A 23,567-nucleotide genomic window follows, 5' to 3' on the forward strand; every position below is an offset into this window, starting at 1 on the left:
CTTGCTAGAGTTAACTTACGAATCAAGAATGAGCAATTTCTATGGGCTTTCTCTCAAGGTTATTTCTGTGAGTCATCTTATGGACATGGAGAGCAATGGAGTAACCCATATGTTTCAGTAAATTGCAGTGTGGAAACAAAGGTAATATGAATTAACCCCCTGAGAAGGTGTCAGAAATCCTTCAGTTTGGCTTTCCTTGGAATTTTTTTATTCCAACTGTAGTAAAAAGAAATTGTGTAATCATCATTCTTACTTGATCTTATTTCCCCGTCTTCAGCTGATACATAATCCTGAAGCAACAAAAGGAGAAGAACTTGAAGATATTTTGTGTGGTGAGCCATGTAGGTGATCTAATCCAGAATATTGTGGTGTTATTTACCTGGAAAAAAAAATCACAACGTAAAAAATTTAGTTCCATGAGAATAGCTGACAAACATCATAGCAAAGTGGATTGAAAGCTGCCCTTGAGGTCAGGAACAGGAGAGTCCAAGTCTTGCTATTGACACAAACTAACCATGTGACCATGGACCAATCACTTAACTTTTCAAAGGTCCAGTCAAATATCTAAGAATACAAATTACAAAGGAAAAGACCTTCTGCATCACTGTGGAAGAAACTCACCAGAAGCCCAGTTGAAATCATAGATGCAGGATAAGAAACAAATCGAAATAAACAAATAAAACATTAAGGCTTGTTTGGTTTTAAATTTGCCCTCCCCAAATTCATAACACTTTAAGTGAACAAATAAAATTCAGCTTCACCCCAAAGATCAGACTTGTAAGTAGCTGTTATTTATAAATCTATCTATATTCAATTAAACAGGGGTTAGCTAGGTGGCACAGTGGATAGAGCACCAGCCGTGGATTCAGGAGGACCTGAGTTCAAATCCAACCTCAGACACTTTACAATTACTAGCTGTGTGGCCCTGGGCAAGTCACTTAACCCCAATTGCCTCACCAAAAAAGAAAAAAAGAAAAAGAAATTATATTCAATTAAAAATATATTAACCACCTACTATACATGCTGTTCTATTAGACACTGGGAATACAAAGACAAAAACTATACAGTTCCTGCATTGAAAGAATTTACATTCTATTTGGGAGGTGGAAGAGGGAGCCATATAGGAATATGACATATACATGGCTAAGTATATGAATCCTTGTTACATTTATAATATGATGTAAGGGGTGGAGTACAATACCATGGGAGAAGAAAGACCAGACAAAGAGAAAAAAATTGAAGAAGAAAATATTAATAAGTCAGGGGAGAGGAGTGAAAGGTAGGTCATTAAAGGCTATATGAAGGTGACAATTGAACTGTCTTCAAGGAAATAGAAAGGTAAGAACTTGAAGAATAGAAGATAATCTAAGTAAATAAACAGAAATCAAAGATGCAATGCCATTTTAGGTAATAGTACTTCAATTTGACTGGAATGTTGTGTGTACAAAGAGAATGATATGAGATATCTTAGCATTCATATCAATATGAATCAATACTTTAAAAAAATCTAAAAATGTGAAAAGCTTCAACTGCCAGTCTATAGTATTTGTAATTCTTGTATCCTAGAAAATAGTGAATCATTAAAGATTTTGGAACAGGTAATTGATATGATCAGACCTGTACCTTAGAAAGATTGTTTTGATGGATCTGGGAAAGACAGATTAGAGGGAACAGACTAGAAGTATGTTAAGGAAGCTATTATAATATCCAGGTAATTGGCAATGAAGGCCTGAATTAGGAAGTAGCAGAAGGATGAACAGAAAGAAGGGGACAGATGAAAAAGGCATGTGACATAGAATTGAAAGGAATTAGTAAGTGACTGGATATGGTTGTGGGGATAGTGAGTGAAAAGGAAAAATAAAAGATGACTCTGAGGAGTCAAACTAAAGTGACTGAAAGTAAGATGATACACTCAATAGAAAAAACTAGCAAAAGGGGATGTATTTAGTGGAGGAAGAGAAGATGAGTTATTCAAGTAGAGATGTCTAGCAGGCAACTATAAATTCTTAGATATAGTTTACTTGCAATAACCAGATTTTAAATATATTTGTAGTAGGATAGGGAGTAGAGAACAGGGAGAGACACCAAGTACTCTTATACCTAAGGATAGTGGGATTAATATCAAGTGGTTGCTGAGTTTAACAACAGGGAAATGTATGAAACTGAAAGTTTTCTCTTTTTCCCCCTAAATTGAGAATAGTAATATATTACAGACCAGAGGTGTCAAATTCAAATAGAAATGGTATATATATACATATACATAAACATGTGTATATGTGTGTACAGCTCTCATTTCCATTTGAATTTCAGTATACCCTGTTGGCTCTAAGTCATTGATCCTAGTTAAGTTGAAAGATTCATAAAGACAGGAAAAAAATCTAATGCTTTTTTAAAAAATCCTTATATTGACTAGCACAATGTTGGGCACAAAGTACATGTGCGATCAAAGATTGATTTGATGTCTTATATCAGCCAAATCCTAAATAATTAAGACATTTAAAGGATGAGATAATCTAATCTATTTTAGAGTATTCAAAATTAGGAAAAGATCAAAAAGTGCAAAATCAAAAAATAATAAATGTTGTGATTAACATAGATGCTGAAACAAATCACCTAAACAAAACCCTCCACAAAATACATTCCCCCCAAAAAAGTTAGTGTTAACAGAAAGGATGTATCTTTCCACTTTGAAAGTAGATAATAACATTAACCATTGTATTTAGCAGTGTGTGACTGCCTCTTAATGTTAACTTCATTTACACTGTTGAAATAATTTTGCATATCACATGTGTGTGTTTGTTTGTTTTGGCTCTGCCTTCCTCAGGCTGCATCACTTCACAGAGGCCTCCCCAGTGTGGTAACCATGGAAACAACATTGGATTTACAGAGGGTGTGGGTTTGTCATGGGAGGATTAGGGGCCCCGGTTACCCCAACAGTTCTCTGGGGAGTTCAAGGAACTTTTTCCTTGAAACCTCAGGGGTTTTCCCTTGAAATCAAGTAGGCCTCTCCTTGAACTCAATCAAGGACACACACACACACACCCAACAGAGATAAGCGGCACCAGATTGAACTGAGCATGCTCCAGGACCACCACCCTACATTCCAGTCCTCCTAAGCACCTGGATGAGGTAATCCAGAAGACCACCTGGAACCGCCCATCAGCAGACTGCTTAGACCCATCAGGACAAAGTTAACACCCACCACCAGATCGCTCAGGTGGGATTCCTCCTACCCCAGCGCAGCACGGAAAGACCACAAGCCCCTCACCCAATAAAAGATTCTTACCCACCCCATCTAAACCCCATAAAATGGCACTCCCTCAGCTAGTCAGGGAGGAAAGTGTTTTGTTCATGCAAAACCTTCCTCCCGGCCCGGTTTCTCTTGTACCCCAATAAACCTATTCTTTTATTCCTAATTAGGTCTTGTGTGAGAGTGTAATTCTTTACAGAGGAATCCTAAGGACCCACGTGCTTTCTCCGATCAGTTTTTCCCCCATATCAGGTTCAAAGTCCACATCTGTCACATCATCTGTGTTATCTTGCACAATTCCCTGCTGTCACTCTCTAGACCTATTTCCTCATCTGTAAAATGAGGGAATTGGATTAAATTATCATTAAGGTGCCTTTCATCTTTCAGAATATGCCCTCCTGATCTATATGTCTCTGAATTCTTCAAATTCCCAATTCCTTAAGAAAAGTAATATTTTATGACATTGAAGTACCACAATTTGTGCACTCATTATTCAGTCACTAAGTAAACTGACCCATTCCTGACACAATTTCAGAACTATTATCAGATAATAGATAATAGATTATCAGATGACCAAAAAAAAAAAAATAGATGTAGTAGCAGCCTGGTAGGCCTGGGTCCAGTTAGGAATGCTCTGGCCCTGAGGGGGACACTATGACCATGGAGAAATACAGTTGATCAGCTTGCTGGGCTCAGTTAGAGATTACTCTTTCCTTGAATAAGCAAAATAGTTGATTAAACAGGTAGTGGTTAGTCAAACAGATAATAAAGCAGACATGTCAGGGATACCCAGAAAGCTGGGTGCCTTGAATTTACAGAATGAGCTTAGTTTGGAGCCAGTTGTTTTTGCTATGTGATTAGGACCAGGTAATGACAATGATCTCAAATTAAAAATGTAGAATTTTTATTATTCATGTATCCAAATAGCTAGCAACATCATTTTCCACACTGCTGTAACTTTTCTGTCTTAAGTCTCTCCCCCCCACACTCCCTTCTCTCCTCTATAAAATTGTCATCTTCTTTGTTCGGGGAGTTGAAGTTTAGACTTATTCTCCCAGCCATACCTCTATGTGCTGACTAATGAAACTTTTACTTAAATTTTGATTGGATCATATGGGGGAGTAATTCTTTGAAAGAAGAATATTTTCAAAATCAATTTTAGTGGTAATAGAATCTACCTCACAGAATTAAGAATATAAAGCCTATAAAATATGTTGCAAGACTTAAAGCTTTATATTATTATTGCTATTATTATTTTTATCCCCATTTCTTAGATGAAAAAAATGGAGGGTCAGATCAATTAATCAACAAGAATGGAAGAGATAAAATTATTTGCCTAAGGTCACCCTTTAAAGAAATGATGTAGCCAAAAATAAAACTCATTTTATCAGATTCATTCTGGTGTTCTTTCTGCTACAACACCATTGCAGTCGTTAAATAATGCTCTTCTATCCCTGATATCAAAAAACAGCAAGAGTTTCCTTCATTTTTGCTGAGGAGAGCTAAATTATATAAGCCATCATGTTAAGGAAATGAACATTTTAAATGGCAGAATATATGTCTCATATAAATAGTTCATATTCAATACCAGACAATAGAAAAATAGAGTAGTATGTTTTGCAAACAGACTTCAAAACCCATATTCACAACACAAATAATTAACTAACTTCCAAAATAGGTTCTATTTTTTCTCTGAGATTTAGTAAAAACTTAGAATCAAACTGCTTTTCTTGATTAGCAACTAGCTACAACTTCTTTCTACCCATTGTGTTTATATCCAATGGGTGTATATACCCATTGGATATGTACACAATGGGTGTTTATACCCATTGTATGTACACAATGGGTATTGTGTTTATATGAATCCCAAATGACCTTAAAGTCAATTTCTCTCAGCATCTGTCTAATTAAGTAGTCAGGCTAACTAAATGATGTATTCCCACTAATTTCAGATCCCAGTGCTATAGCCATTAACCCCTACTTCATCCAAGTGATTCATATGGCAGTATGATTTAGGAGATAGGATTATTGACCTGGAAGTAGGAAGATCTGCCTCACACCTTATTACCTATATTATCCTAAGAATGGAACTTAACCTTCTTGGGCCTGTTACTTTATTTTTATTCAGGTCTTCCTGCCTCCGGGTCCAGGGCTCTATCTATTGTGCTACCCAACTGACTATAAAGTAATAAATATACATCTACTCTCATGGGTTCTGCCACCTAAGCAAACAACAGAGAAAATAATATTTGCTTGAGTATTAGGAGAATTAAGTAAGCTAAAGCCTCAGTAATATTTATCCTAATAGTCCTTCAATCTATCTGTAATTCTTGCCCTAGATTTGCTGCTAACTAGCTGTGACATTAAGCAAGTTATTACACTTCTCTGGGCTTCACATTATCTTCAAGGAGAACTTGAATGAAATGATCTCAAAGCACTGAAGTAACATCCCACATATAAACATGATCACACATTAGATGTGATTATATAATTGTACTACTTCCAAATAGTTGAAATTCAAAATTACATTCTCCGACCATAGCTTTCTAACCTTCCAACTACTCCCTTTTATTAATTCATACAAAACATACTTGTTACAATCATCAAAGTCCATCCCTATACCCTTCCCCAATTTGGCTTTACTTACTTCCATATTTATCTTTGAACCCATGTTCTGCAATTTAACAATCATTTAAAGAAACCACTTAAGAATCCTTTAGACTCAAAATGTTCTGATATTCCTTACCTGAAGCCAATATAAACACTACCATCATAACGCTTTCACTTCTATTCCTGGTCTGCTGAGCATTACTGGAGAAAGTTATGAAATGGAGATGATTTCACCTCCCTCCTTCCAAATAAGCATTCTTCTCACCTCTCCTTGATTAACCTTATCTTCTCCCTGATAGTGAATGATGCCACATTCTATCTCCACCCACCACATACTGTATATACCTTATATATACATACTGTAGATACCTTAGCCTTCTACATATTTCACTGAAATTAGGTCCATCTTACAAGAACTCTTTCAACACCAGTCATGTGCTTTTCAAAAATGCTTAGCACCATCATATAGTCTTTTCTTCCCTGTTGTCTCAAAGAAAGTAATATTCCCATACCTCTAGAATAGGTGATATTACTGACCATTGTCCCCTTTAGTTCATCCCTCTCCCCTCATCTTGTCTTTCAAGACAAGTGTCTCCACTTCTCTAACCCTTTCTTGTCTCCTTAAGTGGCTCTGCATCTTCTTCCTAACACAGGGAGGTTTTGTCATTCATTCATTCATTCATTCATTCATTCATTCATTCATTCATTCTATTTATTTCCTAACATTTTATCCTAGGTTATCTTCTCTTCTCCCCTTACTCTACATTCTGTCCTTTGGCTTCAACTATAAGGAAAAATCCCAAATCCATATTTCCAATCATGATATCTCTCACGAGATCCAGGTTAGTGTCCCCAGATGCCTACAGGAAAATTCTACTCAACCAGTATGTCTAAAATTAAGCTAATTCTCTTTTCCTCTCCCCTAAAAAACTTGTTCCTTTAATTTAACAAGTAGTATCCTTTCACACACCCAACTTTCTATTTTTGAAATCTCAATATTATCTTTATACCTTTTTCTTTGCCCCACCAGTTTTCATGATCACTTACTAAAGTTGTTTCATTCTCTGAGTGTTGATGGCTAGCTAGCCAGATGTGTGGATGGATACACACACACACACACACACACACAGAGTAAATAGAAACTAATTTCAAAGGTACCTGAGCAGTGCCTTGTAGCAAGCTAAGGATTTCAAAAGGAAAAAGTGAAAAGGAAGAATATCATTGGCATGGCAGACACTCAGTGTAATTTCAAAAAGGTAGGAAACAAAATGATATGAAAGATGAATTACAAATAAGGCAGTTAGGTTAGATAATGAAGTATATGAAAGACAGTAATATGTAATCATTCTAGAAAGATAGTGTGGAGATAGATTATGAGGTGATTTAAATGTCAAATGGAGAATTTTCTACTATACTCTACATACAATACACTGAAACTCTTTGAATGGGTGAATAATGTGGTATTGCCTGTGCTTTAGCAATATTAATTGGCTGCTGTGTGGAGGATAGATTTGGAGAAGAGAGAGATTGGATGCAGAGAGAATTGTTAGGTGGTTACTTCCATAAGCCAAGCAAGAGATGATAATGATCTATAATATTGTGAAAGCCATGTGACTGGAGAGAAAAAGATAGATTTAAAGGAGGTTGTGAAGGTAAAATTGGCATAATTTACCCACTAACTGGATATAAGGAGTGAAGGGAGAAAAAAATAGTCAAGAGTTAGGAAATTGGGTGATGAGAAGCATGATGATATCCTAGATATAAATGGGCTAGTTAGGATGATGAATTTTGTGAAAATTCTTGCAGTACCTACTTTAAAAGGAATTTGTGGAAAAGCTGTTTTGTAAGCTATCATGTGACATATACATGTGAACTCTGCTTCCTTTATTTTTTTTCTGGAAGATTAGGGTGGTGAGACAAAGAATAAGAGATAAGATTTTCTCAACATGGCTATCATTTTGAAGTGCTCTTTCAAAATTTCATTCATGTAGTTGGTTGTAAATTTTCAGGCAGCAAAAGCTAAAAATAGGACACATAGTAAAGGCAACAGGCCTTGAGAGAAAATATCAAAATAGGTTCCTTTGGTAATTATTGATATACTACATTTGTAGGAAATGTCCTTTTTCACATGACACCCAAGTTTGAGTCAATGTAAATATTGCAATATCTTGGTCTGAAATGATATGATAGAAATTGATTGAGTCAATAAATCAAATCACTCTATGCCACTTAGAGCATCTAACAAAATGTCCTACCCATGATAACTTTATCAGGCAAAAACAGCATCTATTGAAATAGTCAACATGAAGTATGAAGTAAGTGGAAATAAGTACTAAACATATCCACTGAATCAATCAATCAATCAATCAAAGGTTCTTAAATTGAATGTGAAGTCTTTGACCAATTTAGAAGTTCTTGAAATCCACTGAAATATAGTGATTCTGCAAAAGAAGTGGTTTTGGATTGGTTGAGGAGACTTGGTCACCCCATGTATGTTTTGTATAAAATACCAAGCCATTTGGAAGCCAAGCATTTAAGCATTTGGCTGCTTACTAGAGAAAGCCTTTGAGCCAAACTCCAGAGAAAAAAACACTTGCAAGGGGAGGAAAAGAGCTCCAAACTTGGCCTTAGCTTTAATCTCCTCCACCCAAACCTCCTTCCCCATGGCTAGAGCAGGTTTTAATGAGCTTCCAGTGGTATGAGGAACTTTGGATTTCTCATCATATCTTAGCATTGTCTAATGATCTGTGTCTTGGCAAGAGGAAGAAGGAGTATTGGAAAGGATGAGAATTAGATTGTTTGACCTACATATAATTAATGTTGATTTCATTTGTTCCTATTTTTTTCTTTTTTATGTGAGGGTTATGAGGAAAATCAAGAAGACTATAAATATGAGTGAGATGATACTCCCCAAGAATCACACCACTTTGGAAGCACTGACAAGTTTCAGCACCCCACCCCAGACTCAACTGTGAAAGTAGCAAAAGAACATAAAAGACAGAAGCTCAGGCCAGAAAACACCCCAGAATTGAACAGAGCCCAATATAACATAAAGTCCAAAATCAATAAATAAGTTGGAAAAAATCAGCAAACAACAAAAAAAGGACTTGACCATAAAAAGCTTCTCTGGTAACAGAGAAGCAAAAGATATCTACAAGCAAAGCTTCAAAAAAAAATACAAATTGAATACAATCTTAATAAGAATTTTTAGAAGAGGTAAAGAAAGCAATTTCTTTAAAGCAAAAAAAAATTAAAAAAGAAAGTCAGAGTGGTAGAAGATAAATTAAAATTATGAAAATAGTATTAACAACCTGGAAAAAGAAGTACAAAAATACTGAAGGAAATAGCTCCTTAAAATCAGAATTGACCAAATAGAAAAATAACTCCAAAACCTCACTGAAGAAAATAATTCCTTAAAGATTAAAATGGGTCAAGTGGAAGCTAATGATCCCATGAGAGATCAGTATAAAAAATAAAACGTCAAAAGAATGAAAGAAAAAAGTGAACCATCTTAATAATAATAAAAACAAACCCTCACCTGGAGAATAGATCAAGGACAGATAATTTAAGAATTACTGGAGTACCTGAAAGTCATGAACAAAGAAAGGTCCTATATATCATATTTCAAGAAATTATAAAGGAAAACTGCAAATATCTGCACCTACTGAAAGAAATCACAAAATGAAAACTCTCCGGATTATTGTACCCAAAATCCAGAATTCACAGGTCAAGGAGAATATATTGTAAGCATCCAAAAAGAAATAATTCAAATACCATAGAATCACAGTCAGGATCACATAAAATTTAGCAGCTACCATTGTACAGAAACAGAGGGCTTAGGGTACGGTATTCTAGAAGGCAAAGAAGCTAGGATTATACCCAAAAATAACCTGCTCAGGCAAACAGTATAATTCTACAGGGGGAAAAATGAACATATAATAGAGAACTTTCAAGCATTCCTGATGAAAAGACCAGAGATTAATAGAAAATTTAATATTTAACCACAAAACTCAAAGAAGCATAAAAATGTGATGATTGTTGAGAAATCATAAGGATTTAACAAAGTTAAATTATTCAGATCTCTATATGGGAAGATGACACATATAAACTGTAAGAGTTTTATCATTACTAGGGAAGTTAGAGGGAGCCTACTAAGGCACAGTGCAAGGGTTTGCTTCTATTATGTTGAGATTCTTCAAAAGAAGAATGTAAGGGTCAGAAAAAGTAATACCCTGGGAGAAGGGAAAAGGGAGAGGAAGAATGGGGAAAGTTATATCAAATATAAAGGGCCTGCAAGGAAGAATTTATACAATGGAGAGAAGAATGGGGGTGGGGAACAGGCAACATATGAACCTCACTCTCATTTGAACGACTTCAGTGCATATATGAACAATTGGGTAGAGAAATTCATCTTACCCAACAGGGAAGTAAGAAGGAAAGGGGTTAAAAGGAGGGGAGATAGATTAGAGAATTTGAGAAAAAGTAGATTAAGGGTCTGAAGAAGTGATATAAAGGACATGTATAACTAAATGTAGGTAGTTAGCATTGACTATGGCCCTGGATAATTGAAGGATGATATTTGTGCTCCATTGGTAGTCATCTAATGTCAAGATATCTATGGGAATGGACATCTACTTTATTTCCCATTTTTTACTACTATAAAAACTGCTGCTACAAATATTTTGGTGAATATTGACCTTTTCTTTTTATCAATAGACACATAGCTATCAGTAGAAATACTAAGTCAAATGGTATAAACATTTTAATCATTTTATTGGTATAATTACAAATTGCTTTCCAGAATATTTGAATCAATTGATAGCTCCAGGTCATACAACCAGTGATGGGACCTGAAACCAGGTCTTCCTGACAGTAAGTCCCCTTCTTTATCCACTATGTCCCCAAGCTAATTAGAAAGGTCAACCTGCAGAGCAGCTAGGTGGCACAGTGGATAGAGCACTGGCCTTGGAGTCAGGAGGACCTGAGTTCAAATCCAGCCTCAGACACTTAACACTTACTAGCTGTGTGACCCTGGGTAAGTCACTTAACCCCAATTGCCTCACCAAAAAAAAAAAAAAGTCAATCTGCATTCCTTTTGTTAAGCTAAAGGCTCACCCCAGGTTGGTTTCTGGGAAAGGAGAGAGCAGAACACTAACACATGTGGGTTTCTCCTAGAAATTCATTATTAATAATTATTTTCTCACATCTGTGTAGAGTTCTCTTTGTTGTTCAGTTAGTTATTCTTTTTATTTTTTATTTTTTTGCAGGGCAGTGAGGGTTAAGTGATTTGTCCAGGGTCACACAGCTAGTGTCAAATGTCTGAGGCTGGATTTGAACTCAGGTCCTTCTGAATCCAAGGCCAGTGCTTTATCCACTGTGCCACCTAGCTGCCCCCTCAGTTAGTTGTTCTTTAAGTGATGGAATAATAGGTAACAAATATAAAGCGAGATGATGGGGAGAATAGGGAGAAAAGAGGGCAATGTTGGCATTACCAAACATCAAAATGTGTCATGGAGTATTAAGATAGAATTAGATATGTACAGCACTCATGTCTAACTCTTTGTGACTCCATTTGGGGTTTTCTTGGCAAAGATGCTAGAGTGATTTGCCATTTCCTCTCCAGCTCATTTTACAAATGAAGAAGTTGAGGCAAACAGGGTTAAATGATTTGCTCAGGATCACCCAACTAGTGTGTCTAAGTGTCTGAGGCCAGATTTGAATTCAGGAAAATGAACCTTCCTGAGTCTAGGACTTGCACTTTATCCACTGTGCCACCTAACATTGTAAATATTATTTTCTTGGCCCTGCTTATTTCACTTTATGTTATTTCATTTAAACCTCTTCCATGTTTCTCTCTAGACCATCCCCCAACTCATGTCAATCAATGATGCTGAATGATGCTAACCAATTAGCTTAGATCAATGTGTGGTGACCTGCCTGTACCAGAAAGAGGATAAAGTCCCTGGGGATACTAGGGTTGCTCTCTTATTCTCTTACCCTGGGCTCTCTCTCCCCAAACCCCTTCCGGGGACACTTACCATGCTGGGTATGTAATTAATGGGGAAGACAGACAGATACGTGGTTACTACTTTATTAATATGTGATTTTAATTAATAATAAATGCTTACTGCCAAAACTGGTGCAATAGCCTTTAATTTATAAGTAGCAATACTTTAGAAATCCCAGCCTAGTCCCACAATATTTTAAATAACACAGAGAAAACTACAAGGAAAACTAGACAAAAAAAAATCATTGAGAACTTCAATTTTCCCTTTTCAATATCTAGACAAATCTTAATAAAAACAAAAAAGAAACAAAGATTTGGAGAGAACATGAGGAAAAATTAAGTAATTTAAATTTTTGGAAATTATTCAATGAATGTTGTAGTATATAAATATGATTATATTATATAAATATTATACACCCACATTTATACATACATTTGCCAGTTTTTCAAAGCATTTTACAAAATGTGATGATGAGCTAGGACATAAAGAACTAATAAACAAATACAGAAAGAGAAGAGTCCTCAGGGTTTGATGATTCCTAGTTGAGCAATGGGAATTGTCCAGAGAGTGAGTAAAGCTTCAAAGGGAGTGAAAAGGTAAGAATACAGAGGACAAGGGTCCTAGTTCTAAAGTAGGAAAACTAGGCTTAAATCCCAACTCTGCCACGCACTACTTGTGTGACTGGGTAAATCACTTCATATGCTTGGACCGCAGCTTCCTAATAATTAAAATTAAGTAGATAGACCAGATGACCTCTAAAGACCTTGCCAACAGGATGATCTTATGATGGGATGGGAAGCATGGTCTAGGATTGACTAGAAAGAGTGGATTGAGGTATCTCATTCTTTCCTCACTGCTCTAAATTTCTATCTCTTGCTAAACATGTCCCTTGAGGGACCACCTGAATTTCCATCTGTACAACTTCCACCTTCTCCTGCCAGCCTTTTGTCTGAGATATGGAGAACAATATTCCCTTTGGGTTCAGGCCTTCCATTTCCTTCTGTATTGGTCCCTTGAGGGGAGAAGAAGAGGAAAGTTGGTGGAGAGTGTGACTTTCATCTACTACTGTTTAGATTCTATTTCCACCTTCTTCTGTGCCATTTCCTGTCTAATTTCCAGTCTTTGGAGGGAAGGGAGTAGTGAAACAGAGGCACCCATCTGATTTGTCTCCTGCCTGATCTCTAGCCTCCTGTGGAAAGATGAGTAGCACCTTTCATTCAATGATTAACATTCTCACACTTGATCATACCCTATGCCTCCTAGTGACTCTGAACCCCTGTAGGAAATCAACCAAATACCATTCCCCATCCCAACCTCTCAATTCTATATTCCTATGTCCTTCAACCCACCCAACTTAAATTCCCAAACAATTGTTACCCCACCCCTTTCACTGTGCCCTCTGGCATGCCTGGTCCATAGGCAACAAACTTCCCTTCAAACTATTTTTTTTTCCTCTCCCACTCCTTCCATCTTCTAGCAATTACTGAAATCTGGCTCCCTCCTTATGATATAGCCTCCCTGGCCACCCTTTCTAGCACTAGCTGCACTTTCATTCATTCTCTTTGGCTCACTTACCAAAGTAGGATAGTCGGAATACCCCTTAATCCTACCGTCACTTCCAATTTCTCCCTTCCCTCCAATACTCAGTAATCAATTCTCCTTTGTAGCCTACGATGTTCCCTTCTCTTCTCTTCCTTTTCCCCCAATTAAAATACCAGTAGGTATAATTTACAGACCTCCAGGTCACTCTCCTTCCTTCCTCGTTAAGGTGAGTACCTCTCACAAAATTTTTCTCTCCTCCCCAGCTCCTATCTTCATACTAGGAATCTTCAACATACATACAGACTTTGCCTAAAACATACTGACCTTTCAATTCCACTTCAGCCACACATAAAGATGTTCTTACCTTTGGTCTTGCCATTATCCACAACTGCAATACTTCTATGACCAAGAATTGCAAAATCTCCCTGACAATAATGTTTTGATTTTCCACATCTCATCTCCCTCGCTTTACAAAACCCTACTCTAAATCTACAATGTGACCTCCAATTCCTTGACCCCTCAGTTGTCTCCCAAGTCATCTCCACTCCCCAACTGCCACTCTCTCCTCTTTTCCTGATCTTGACCCCTGGATGAATCATTTCAACTCTACAGAGACCTCTTCCTTGAGTCCCAAGCCTCCTTATATTATCCATTGCACCCTGCCAAGTCTCTACCTTAGATTATTTCAACCATTCACTGACTTCTCTCCTAGACAAGTGGTGCTGTACAAAAGTGAAAAAAATTTTGCACTATTCTGACTGAGTCAACTATGAATTTCTGTTATACAATATCAACCAGGCCCTCATTGCCACTGGGCAATCCCTCTACTCCTCCTTTATCAACTCATTATCCCACACTCCAAAGAAGCTTTTCTAAATCATTTCATACCTCCTCTTCTCCCCTCTTGCTCATTTCAAATCACTCAGTTGCCTTCTGTTATCATCTCCTTCACCTCTGTCACACACAGAGGTGGCCTTATTGTTTACCAAGGCTGACTCATTGGCCTGAACAAGTGATTTGACTAAATCCTGCTTCCTCTAACAGATTTTCCATTAGGTCATCCCCATTCTATCACTTATTCTGAATCTCTCCTTATCTACAAGCTCCTTCCCTACTGCTTATAAATATGCTTATCTCCCTCATGCTAAGTGAATTAACAATTCTTCAGTGGTAAAGAAATGCATAGGGAGGCAATTCTAGACCAGAAATTCCAGACAGCTAAATAAAAGATCTATATAACTGACTTCTAAAGATTAAGGAAGAGAAGAAAGGGGGACAGGGCACAAGAAATAAAGTAAAGAAAATATGCTGACCAACAAAATCTCTTGCCCTCTATCTTGTTGGCATCCTGTATATTAGGGATGTTAGACGAAAACAGGTATATATGGACTTAGAAAACCACAAATTAAAATTATCTGCATTTTGTTGTATTTTTACTTATTTTGTTAAACATTTTCCAGTTACATTTTAATTTGTTTTGGACTTGGAACTCAGAAGTTTTGCCCTGGCAAGTTTGGCATTGCTGCTGGATATCGCATAAGAACATGGCAAGGACGGCAACAACAAAAATTTCTAGTACCATACACCAAGACACTGTCAGAGAAAAACGACTTCTTTTTTCATTGTTTGTGCTGTATTACAAATCAGTTAGTGACACAGGAATAATATTTATCACAGCATACAATTAGGTTGTCTGTACTTTTGTTCTAAGGCCAGATCTGCCTATAGCAACTTCCAAAATATATGAGGCAATAAATACACATACACACACACACACAAACACACAAACACAGCAGGATAATAGGATAACTATTCAAAATGAGGCAGAGAAAGATAGCCAAGGAACATGGAGTACAGAATGTTTTAAATGGTTGTGCCAGCAAATCTGCTGAATTGAAGCCATGGGATTCTGTGGGTAATTTTAAGTCATGCCTAAGATTGTAGTTCTTTTGTCTTATGCTTCCAAAACCATGTTGCACCCACTTCTGTCTATTTACCCAATCTTTTTTTCTTTATTTTCAATTTTAAAAATGAATGTCCAAGAAGTATGAAAAAAATATATTCAACATCCCTTATTGAAGGAACTCACACATCAATGTATCTTTCATATTCTATAGATTAGTTGGTAACAGTGAATCTTACAGCTCAAGAAAGGTACAGAGAATTAAATAATAGTGTCATCCTGGCAAGCCAAGTACTTACTCCAATGCTTCAAGGATCTATGATTTCATTGGCATGGGCATCTCCTTCACCAGTGTAGTTCACACATTCTTCTTTGTCTCAAGGGAAAATCTACATGAAAGGCCAAAAAAATTCATCACCTGTTGGCCAGCCTTCTGGTAATGAGCCTCTCTAAACTTAGCCAGTCTGGTCTTCAGTTAACAGGCCTTTTCAACAAGGACTGAACCTGCCAAAGTTCATGTTCTTTGGCATAACATTGGAAAACTAAGGTTACCCCTATTCCATGATAAGAAACCAACAAATGTGCGTGTTGGTTTTTGTTTTGTTTTGTTTTTCATTTTTTTGTTTTGCTTTGTTTTGCGGGGCAATGAGGGTTAAGTGACTTGTCCAGTGTCACACAGCTATTAAGTGTCAAGTGTCTGAGGTCGGATTTGAACTCAGGTCCTCCTGAATCCAGGGCCAGCACTTTATCCACTGCACCACCTAGCTGCCCTGCCCCCCAATGTTTTTAATAGAGGAATCTCACAAAACTGTGAAGAAATTGCCTTCTCTGATTTTGAAAATGCACGTTATATTACTATCAGAAAGGCAAAGAATTGAAATTGCTCATAAAATTAATGTTCTCAAAACAGAAATGTCAAGAAATATTAAGATTATGGGGTCATTGAGCTATAGTTAGAAGGGACCTTAGAGGCCATTTCGTTCAGTCCCCACATTTGACATATAAGGACATCAAGACTGAGTACGTTAAATTATTTGCTTCTGAGGTCACATAGGTAGTAAATATCAGAATCAGAATTTGAACCTAGTACTTGATACTCAGCATACTTTCCACTTTACCATGCTGTCTCACATTACTTCTGATCATTAAATGAATTTTGTCCTACCTTGAATTATCCCTAAGTCATGAATGGTTATTTGAAATGCTGTTACAATCATTAATATTTTTTTTCCTTCTCCAAGGAAAAGGTACATCTATGACCAAGATTAATTTTTTTTGTTTTTTTTTATTTTGTTTTGGGTTTGTTTTGTTTGTTTTTTGGTGTGTGTGTGAGGCAATTGGGGTTAAGTGACTGGCCCAGGGTCACACAGCTAGTCAGTGTCAATTATCTGAGGCCAGATTAGAACTCAGGTACTCATGAATCCAGGGCCGGTGCTATATCTACTGCACCACCTAGCTGCCCCGATTAAGATTAATTTAGACAAATATTAAAATTTAGAAGGTTTCACATGGGAAATATGTTTAAGATGATTATACATGTATAACTCATTCAGATTACTTTCTGTCTTGTTGGGGGGAGAAAAATTTGGAAGTTGAAATCTTATGAAAAATGATTGTTGAAAACTAAACAAAGAGAATGTTCCACATGTATTTTCATTGCTTTGAGAAGCATTCGATACATAGCTAGAATATAGAACATGATTAAAATGTCTAAGCATTGGATAAATTTACCAAAACTGTTTGGCAATATATTCATCAATAGGGGCGGCTAGGTGGCGCAGTGGATAAAGCACTGGCCCTGGATTCAGGAGTACCTGAGTTCAAATCCGGCCTCAGACACTTGAGACTTACTAGCTGTGTGACCCTGGGCAAGTCACTTAACCCCCATTGCCCCACAAAAAAAACAAACAACAAAAAAATATATATATATTCATCAATACTTTCATTCATTTTGTGTCCAAATTAAATATAGGTGAATCAGACCAAGGAAGAAAATTTATATCCTCTTCCACCTTTCCCTAGGTCCTCAAGACCCAAAGTTTGTCAACATATTTGTTGGCTCTGAGTGCAATAATTTCATCTCTGTATGGCTGATTTGGTATGTAAACAATTCATGTCACCAGTTTGAGAATGGGATGTGTTAAGAAGGGTGGGAAGAGGAACCACAATATACAACATCAACAAGTAGAGCAAGAGGCTTTATATTTCTTCATGATGAGATACTGTGTTAATGGTTTTGTGCAAATAATATGTACTAGCCAGGCCTCCTCAAACCACATGTCAGATTCTCATCTATTAAATTATATAGAACTAGCCCACAGTATGTATTATTTCACAAAGGACCTTGCTTAATACTGTATAATAATAACAAACCCAAAAAGTCTCTCCTCTGTACAATGATTTATTTTTTGGTAAGTTAGCCAGGGCAAGGGAGGGCTTGTACTTTCAAAGGTTTTGTTTAAAAAAGAGAAATACAAAAAGTAAAACCCATCTATTCAGTATATGAAGATTTAGAAAGTTCTTTCCTTAAAAATTACACTGAGGTAAGTCAGTAATGATGTTATTGTTCCCATTCTTCAGGTGAGTTGAGTTCCAATGATATTAAATGACTGGACCATGATCAAACAAATTGTATGCCAAAATATTTATTTATCATTGTACACTGAGACTATAATAAATACCACTTCCCTTAGGAAAAAGTTATTCTCTATCATTGTAGGAGATTTTTTTTAATAGAAAGCATAATGAACAAACTAGTAAAATGGTACCTATAGGTCAGTGTAATTCCTTTTCAGGGTATGGGAAGAATCTAATCTACAGTTCTGGATGTAGAAGGAAAAGAAGCATTGAAAATGGAGGGATCAAAGGTGCTTAAGAAAGGGAATAATTAATTTAGCCAATTCCCAGAGGTATTAGGAGAAAATGAGATTGAGAACATGGGTGGAAGAATGACTTTCAAAAAACTGCATTCCTTCTGCCAGGATGACTTCCCAAAAGGAGGCAGACCTCTAATTTCCTCATTCCTACTCCAACAAAGCCCTGAAATTCATACAATACCAAATTCCAATGAGAAACTAGGGGATGTTACTTTTTCCACATCAGAACTGCATTATAAGTCAGTCAGAAGCACACAAGAAATAGAAATGATGGGACCGCCAGTAAAGGGAGTGCCAATGTTACTAAAAACTAGATACATGTAACCTACAAGGTTTCTGTCCAAAGGAAGCAAGACTGGAGAACTACCCTAAAAAATTCCCAGGGTGGGGAATTTTGAAGCTCCAGAAAGTGGCAGCTAACAACAACCAGCATGTTACCACAAACCCAAGCCAAAATATCCCAAGCACCCAGGCATCTGAGGTCCTTAATACTCTGTCCTGAGACACATGATGGGGCACTCAATATCCAGCTCTCCGAATCTCAAATATCTGGGGGTAAGGAGGTTACCCTAAGAGGTGGAGGTCAGCACAAGAATCTAGTGGAACCAGAATGAAACAAAGTAGGCCCAATTATCCCATCAAAAAGTGTAGTAGTATATAGACCTTTCACTTGACACAAAGTCCCAATTCAGGAACTAAAGCTGAAGTGAGGAGTAAATCAAAGAAAGCATTTAGATAAAAGTCATTATAAAAATAATTCCATAACAAACATAAGCAAAAACTCAAAAGGAAAAGATTAATGTCCTATAAGAACCGCATAAATCCTTAGAAGAAATGAAAAATGAAATAAAATTCCTGTATGAATAGACTAAAAGGAAACTAAGTAGTTTTTAAAAAGAAAATGGTCCACTTGACCTTAGAAATGAAAAACTGGAATAGACCAAATAGAAACCAATGACTCTAGGAAATAACAAAAAACATTGGGAAAAAAATTTTAAAGATTGAAAAAAAAGGGAAGAAAATGAAAAATACCAAAAACAAATTAACTAGGAAATAAGACAAGAAGAGATAATTTAAGAATCATTAGACTTTCTGAAACTATGATTTTTTTTAAAAAGGAGCCTAGACACCATATTTTAAAATAATAAATTAAAACTGACTACATCTATTAAAATGAAAGCACAAAGTAAAGACAGAAAGAATACAATAACCTCCTAAAAGGAATCTCAAAAGAAAAAGTATCACAGCCAAAATCCAGAGCTCCTATGTCAAAGAAAAAAGCATTTCAAGTATCAAAAAGCTACCATCAGGATCACAGGAGATCTGGCAGCTCCACTATTACATGCAAGGAGATCAAAGAATACAGTGTTCCAAAAGGCAAAAATATTATAGGCTTGCTATGAAGAATAACTTACTCAGTAAATCTCAACATACAAGTAAGATTGGAGGACTTTCAAGCATTTCTGATGAAAAGACCAGAGCTGAGTAGGAACTTTAAAATACAATCACAAGAATCCAGATAATCCTAGACATATGAGGAAACTGAGGTCCATGGAAGGTTATGCTTTCCCCAGGTCATACAGGTGAATAGCAAAATTAGAATTAGATCCAAGTAACCCAGATTCCAAGCTAAGAATTTTTTTCAAAAATACTGGATTATCTTCTTATCCTATTCTTATGTCCTACTTTTGTGTGGCATACCTTCCTCATTATATAGATTATTTTTAGGGAGTGTTATAGGATTGACTATCCATTAAGTCCATCTTCAATGACAAAAAGAGTGAATATTCCAACTGACACACAAGTCAAGACATCACCCTGTGCAGTCACTGGGCCTCTTCAAAAATGAAGCTCAAAAGACAACAACACCAATTGCCCCATGGTCACTAAAACTATAACTCACAGAGCAGTTGCCTATCTGCATTGGTAGAGAGAATTTCCTCATGGAAGGCTTCCTATACCAGTGAAATCACAGGTTCAATCCAGTTTTTTTTAATTTGCATAAACTTTCTTGGCTACCAAATGATACTTACAATCCATTGAAACCGACACATCTTTTTCTGTGGTAACTTGTCTAAGGGCATTTCCCATCCTAAACTTGAGTAGTTGTTTTGAGAAACCAAGTATAACACTGTACATTTCTTAACCTTCATCAGTGAAGTCTGGACCAAACCTTCATCTATGAGAATCCTGCCCAATGTCACCCAGGTTTTATGGGTCAAAGACATGTCACATAACCCCAGCTTGAAACAAAGATGCTAAACTAGTAATGGCAGTATTGAAGTAGCTGAAAGAAATCGAAGCACATGAATTGAAGCAGATGAAAGAAGATCAGTGTGGCAAAAAACGGAAGTTTTAGCTGAATCATTTGAGAGTTGAGTACATGCTACTGAAGCGGCTTTTGAAGGACTTCCCTTTTGGGGTGGAGACTGTGACGAACTTCCGGGACGCCAACTTAAAACTGATGGTAAAAACGGAAGTTCGGTCTCTCTGGCTTTGAAGCTTAGCTGTGGTGGCGTGTTTTGGTGTTCAGTGCTGGTTTGGGATTCGGTGAGTTTTATAATGGAATATAGACTAAACTTAGATCTAAGATTATTCATTTGTATTTCTACTTTCCTATTTCCCTAATTGGTATCACCTTTTTGTTTATTCCCAAACAATAAAAGCTAATCCCTCACTGATTAAAGCTCTGAGGCTTCTTTTTCTTAGTGGTCTGGGAGATATATAACGGAAAAGTTAAAGGGGGAGTTTAATGCCTGTATATCCAATTTTAAATCAGGTAAGGCTTCCATAAGAGGACCAATGGACTGAGCAAATCTAGAGGGGTTACATTAAACATCCCAATAAGTTTTATTGTATTGTATTGTACTGTATTGCACTGCATTGTATTACATTGCAAAGAGTAAATTCAGAGAGTTAGGAAAAATAGGTGACAAGTAAGAGAAAGGTAGCACCATGTTTGAGAACTTGGTGGTGGAACACAAATGTGCAATAACAGTTGGGGTAGCCAATATGGGATAGTGAATATCAATTGGCACCATATTTCAATATCATAGATTTCACAATGAAAAAATCTCAAGGTCAGTTAGTCCAACCTCTTTTTTCCCCCTTTTTGCTGTCAAGGAAACTGTAACGATTGGAATAACGCCACCTGCTGGATACTTACTGTAGAGGAGTTCTGCCCATGAAGGGAAGGTCTTTGAGGGCAAGACCAGGAGTCAGGAAGTGACGCGGGCTAGTGGGAGGAGGAAGGAAGAGACTGGCGCTCAGTCTCGGGCTCTTTCCTGGGGACGCTGGCAGAGAAGGGAGCTAAAAATGTGCTCTCCCTTTAATAGATAGAAATCTAGGCCTTTCTCTCTCTCTTTACCAAATTCTTGTTTTCCTTAATAAATGCTTAAAAGCCTAACTCTTGCTAAAGCTTATAATTTATTGGCGACCACTCATTAGATATTTTAGACAGACTAGCTAGAATTTTAGCCCTTAACAGATGGCTGACCACGAAGAGGAAAGCTAAACCTCAGTCTTCTGATCTTCTGGTTGGGTAAGAAATTTCCCCTACACTCTCCCTTTAACTGCTAAGTACTGGCGTACTGGCTGTGTTTTCCTTTAAATTTTTTCGAATGGACCTTTTAAACTCCCTAATTACCCTATTTTTGATTTTAGTCTGTTTAACCAGACAAATGGGGGATAAGATCATGTTAATGCTTTGTTTTTGTGGATTTTCTATTTTTCTTTTTCTTTTTGTTAAAAGAGCCAGCAACTTACTCACACAAGGAAATATCTCTCCCTCTCCCAACCATGCTTTTTCAGAGAAACCTGAAGAGATTCCTGCAGCTTTTCCCAGTTCCAACACTAATTGTTGCTCTAATTTTGCATGCCTGGAGGCAATGACCCACCCTCTAGAAGCTTTTAATCCCCTAGCACCTGGAGGCAAAGTGGGGGAAGAGGAATCCAGGCCTGAGTTCAAAATCAAGTCTGATTCAAATTGCTCTGGTCCCTCCCCTCCTCTCCAGACCCCACCCTCTACTCCTCCCATGGCCAAGCCCATTGCTTCCCCTGCCTGGGAAGTAGAGAGATCTAATGCTCATGCGCAACTTTCTCTAACTACATTTGCAGCTTCAGGCTCAGCCCTTCCCCAGCCTGGCTGTGCTTCTGAGACAACCTTAGAAAGCCCTTTAAATTCCAGATATGCTCGTTTTGTTCATAATTTTGCTAACCTGCTTTTGTCTTTAATTAGTAATATCATAAAGCATTTGTATGGTGAAAAGACTGACAGACAATATAGAGGGGTTAAAGAAGAAAAACTCAAGCTGAATAAGAATGACAATCATCAACATAGTCCAAGACTCCGCTTCTTTTGCCATGGAAGGGTATACATTTTACAGAAATGTAGAAGTAAACAGCAAGATATTGATATGAGTGTTGGGGATTTTAGATATCGGAATCAAAAGTGTTCTGAATTCACTCAGAGTAATAATGTCAGTTCAGAGGTTATATAGGATTTCTATGCTATTATATATACGTTTTGAAATTAATGGTATGGGTTTATTTTCATAGAGATTTTCATGCTTTTGAGATTGTGTCTTATACTTAGTTTCTAAAACAAGGAGAATATTTGTAAAGCTTTTTATAGTCATATGATCAAGTTTATATTTTATAATACTCTTATTAATATTAAGTTCATATTCATTTAGATTTCCCTAGTTTGAATTTCATTGTCTTTTATTGTTCCATGTGTATTTTTTTCTATTTATTCATCTCTAATTTTGAAACATTGCAAGATGGTTTTGATTTCATAATACAATGTTAATTCTAGGAGTATTGTGTTCCCATATTCTGAGTTGTTTGTTTTTGTTATTTTTTCTCAACTGATTATTTAATCAAACTCTTTAAAGCATTTCCCTGGCAAATTGGTTGCCATGGCAAGTGTAAATTGATTCTAGAAGTATTATTTTTGATAAGCATATTCCCCCCCCCAAAAAAAAAGAGGGGAACATTTGTAAAAGTTTTCTTTTTTTCAAAAAAAAAGTTTTCTTTGAGATTCTGTTGTGCTTTAACTTGTATTTAAATATGTTCTGATTTTTCACAAAAGTAATTGTATACTAAGTAAAAAAAGGTATTATTTGAAATTGTTGCATAATTATATATTATATTCTGAGTCAAGATGTATTCACATTTTTTGCAATCATTTATTATCCTCAATTTTTAAATCCATATGAGACTTGGATTATGGGAATTTATCATTTAAGACATTAATTGCCTTTATTCTGAGTTATCAGATGCCAGTTGGCCAAGATGCCATCCAATCACAAGAGGAATACATGCAAGAGCAGACACTGAACTGTCACATGAGGGGAGACATGCATGAAGTCAAGGTA

General features: G+C 36.6%; 1 protein-coding gene across 1 annotated transcript in view; it reads right to left on the reverse strand.

Moving 5' to 3' along the window:
- COL21A1 (collagen type XXI alpha 1 chain) overlaps nt 1-23,567 on the reverse strand; it is a 236,272-nt gene that overhangs the window by 141,931 nt on the left and 70,774 nt on the right. The window contains exon 2 of the mRNA XM_044000075.1: nt 254-379. Within this exon, the coding sequence (XP_043856010.1) occupies nt 254-341 (88 nt within the window). The 5' untranslated portion in view covers nt 342-379. The remainder of the gene's footprint in view (nt 1-253; nt 380-23,567) is intronic.

Source organism: Dromiciops gliroides, chromosome 4, assembly GCF_019393635.1.
Source record: "Dromiciops gliroides isolate mDroGli1 chromosome 4, mDroGli1.pri, whole genome shotgun sequence".
Taxonomy (NCBI): domain Eukaryota; kingdom Metazoa; phylum Chordata; class Mammalia; order Microbiotheria; family Microbiotheriidae; genus Dromiciops; species Dromiciops gliroides.